This window comes from Octopus sinensis, linkage group LG24 (genome assembly GCF_006345805.1).
Source record: "Octopus sinensis linkage group LG24, ASM634580v1, whole genome shotgun sequence".
In the NCBI taxonomy this organism is placed as follows: Eukaryota; Metazoa; Mollusca; class Cephalopoda; order Octopoda; family Octopodidae; genus Octopus; species Octopus sinensis.
This window is the reverse complement of record NC_043020.1, coordinates 5,289,832-5,293,253: the sequence shown is the minus strand read 5'-3', so window position 1 is coordinate 5,293,253 and position 3,422 is coordinate 5,289,832. Positions and strand designations below refer to the sequence as shown.

Genomic DNA, 3,422 nt, shown 5'->3' with positions numbered 1-3,422 from the left:
CGTCGGACTAAATGTTTTTTTTTTTTATCTGGTAGGTCCCTTTACGTTGTGAGTTCGAATTTCACCAAGGTTAATTCTGTTTATCATCGTTCTGAGGTCAATATATTAAAAGTAGCAGTCAAACAATTGACTTATAGCCCTTTTCTCTCTTAAAATCTGGCATTCAGCCAAGGTGAGCGATTAACGTTTCGATAAGGTTGTATATAGATAGCTAGATTACATAAACATACATACAAACGTATAATTATACACAATATGACATACATCATACTATATATACATGAACACTATATATATATATATATATACACACACACACATACACGCACATATATATATATTATACAGACACATATATATACACGCACATATTACATATATTACACACATTATAGATACACGCACATACTATACATATTATAGACACATTATATATATACATGCACATATATTACAGATATATATATATATACCCACATACTATATATATTAGACACATTATATATATACACGCACATACTATATATATCATAGACATTATATATATACACGCACATAGTATATTATAGACACATTATATATATATACACGCACATAGTATATTTATTATAGACATTATATATATATATATATTATACATACATACACGCACATACTATATATATTATAGATACATTATATATATACACGCACATTTTTATATATATACATACACGCACATACAATATATGTTACACAGACATATACACACACACTGAAGACTATTTGCACATTATAGACACGAGTACACACTATATTTACGCACATTCTACTGGCACCTACACATATTACGTACACGCACCCATGACATATCATAAGCACACATTTATTACACAGACACAATAAACACACACAGAGACTCTTAAAGACATGGAACATAATTTAAAAAAAAAAAGTTCACCTCTCCAAGCAAGAGTCCCATAACTTCTTCTCGCTCCGTAGACAGAGCGTGTGTCAAGCAGACGAGGTAGGCCGCCGACTCTAACTGGACAGACACAACAGCTGCCATTATTTCGACGGCAACCACGAGAAATAAACACCCAGAGACAGAAAAAGGAGGAAATTTCAGAAAGGATGAGATTCCGACATCAATATTTACATCCAACTCGTCTCTTTAACTGGACTAATTCTACCTCTACATATCAAAGAGTTCCTGAAGTTGCAGAAATAAAACAACTAAGAGTTACCTGCTCTTGTATTTTAATGGTGTTTGTATTTTAATGGCGGTTTTCACCCGTTAAAAAATTTAATGGTGTTTTATATTTTTTTTAATTTGTGTTATTCATTGCACTCCGGCCATGCTGGGGCACCGCCTTCTTGTAGAATTTTTAGTCGAATGAACCGACCCCCAGGACTTGTTTATTATTTCTTAAGTCTGGTACTTGTTTCTATTGGTTTCTTTTTGCCGAACCGCCAGGTGAGAGGACGTAAACACGCCAACACCGGTTGTCAAGTGATGGTGTGGGGCAAACACACACACACATATACAATAATAATAATAATAATAATAATAATAATAATAGGGAGTATAACTCCAGAGTTGCATAATAGTGGTTTTATCTCTAATTCATATTATATATATATATTATATATATATATATATATATATATATATATATATACTCTTTTACTATTTTACTCTTTTACTTGTTTCAGCCATTTGACTGCGGCCATGCTGGAGCACCGCCTTTAATCAAGCAACTCGACCCCGGGACTTATTCTTTGTAAGCCCAGTACTTATTCTATCGGTCTCTTTTGCCGAACCGCTAAGTGACGGGGACATAAACACACCAGCATCGGTTGTCAAGCGATGTTGGATGGGACAAATACAGACACACAAACATATACACACACATACATATATATATACATATATACGACGGGCGTCTTTCAGTTTCCGTCTACCAAATCCACTCAAAAGGCTTTGGTAGGCCCGTATGTATGTATGTATGTATGTATGTATGTATGTATGTATGTATGTATGTATGTATGTATGTATGTATGTATGTATGTATGTATGTATGTATGTATGTATGTATGTATGTATGTATGTATGTATGTATATATTTATGTATGTATGTATATGTGTGTATGTATGTATGTAGGTAGGTAGGTAGGTAAGTATGTATGTATGTATGTATGCATGCACGTATGTATATATTTATGTATGTATGTATGTATGTATGTATGTATGTATGTATGTATGTATATATTTATGTATGTATGTATGTAGGTAGGTAAGTATGTATGTATGTATGTATATATTTATGTATGTATGTATGTAGGTAGGTAAGTATGTATGTATTTATATATGTATGTATGTATGTATGTATGTATGTAGGTAGGTAAGTATGTATGTATGTATGTATGTATGTATGTATGTATGATGGGCTTTAACACACTTTCAGTCTATTAAATTCATTCACAAGACATCGGTTGACTCTGGCCTATCGTAAGATACTCGCCCAAGGTTGTACGCAGTGGGACTGAACCCAAAACCGTGTGATTGTAAAGCAAGCTTTTAAACCACGTATATTGTAATAGTCTAGAAAGTTAAAAAATCAGAAGTTTATATATAAATGAACTCGTCCAGTATTTTTTTTTTATAAGTAAAAGAAAAAAAAGGTTTAAGTTTTGTTGAGAGATGGCCTATAGCGAGAAGCGAACTCAAATTTGTTTTTTACGGCAGTTTTCTCGATATAAGGAAAATATTTTCAATACTTTGATATCTTGTATTCTTTGTTGAAATGTAGGTTAGTTTCTTTCAGTCATTTATTTCACCTACTTAAGTCTAAAAACGTTTCTATTTAATTCCTCAGCCATGCCACAATTTACCAACCATGTAATGAAAACACAACCTCGTAAAATAACAGCCGACGATCTACCAAGTAAGGAAGACCACGATAGAAAATACGGCCGAATAAAAACTGAAAATCATATTTATTCGGCTACTATTGCAAGTAAAGGACCTGCGAAACTTTTGGTTAACGATGTAATGTCCATAGCGTTACCGGAAAATCCTGGATCGTTCCCTGAGCAAGGCCACTTGGTATATGTACCGTGCATCCGGTGCACTCTCTTGTATCATAGTAAGTCTGAAGCCACGAGCAACGCAAACATTTTTAAGTGTGGAAATCATATATACATCAACCACTGGGTGTTTTTCCGTTGTTCCCAATGTCCGAATAGCTCTAATTCCTTCGACAGTTATAATACCTACCAAATGACAATTCCATGTCCGCTTCCTTACTTGCTAAGAATTGCAAACTTTTACATAGAACACAACAAAATCTGCACCGGTGGATCAAGATGTTCTCATTTGTTAGCAAACCCGAATGACTATCAATGCTGTAACGATGTCGCTTTTAGTAAGACGAGCATTG

At 33.7% G+C, this 3,422-nt stretch overlaps 1 protein-coding gene across 2 annotated transcripts in view; it reads right to left on the bottom strand.

The window, feature by feature from the left end:
- LOC115223759 (lys-63-specific deubiquitinase BRCC36) overlaps positions 1-1,188 on the bottom strand; it is a 12,733-nt gene extending 11,545 nt beyond the window's left edge. For both annotated transcript variants that reach the window (XR_005003617.1, XM_029794411.2), the window contains exon 1: positions 941-1,188. Coding sequence is in view for 1 of the 2 variants with exons in the window: in XM_029794411.2 (XP_029650271.1) it covers positions 941-1,048 (108 nt within the window). In the remaining variant the exon portion in view is untranslated. The remainder of the gene's footprint in view (positions 1-940) is intronic.
- Between the last annotated feature and the right edge of the window lie 2,234 nt (positions 1,189-3,422).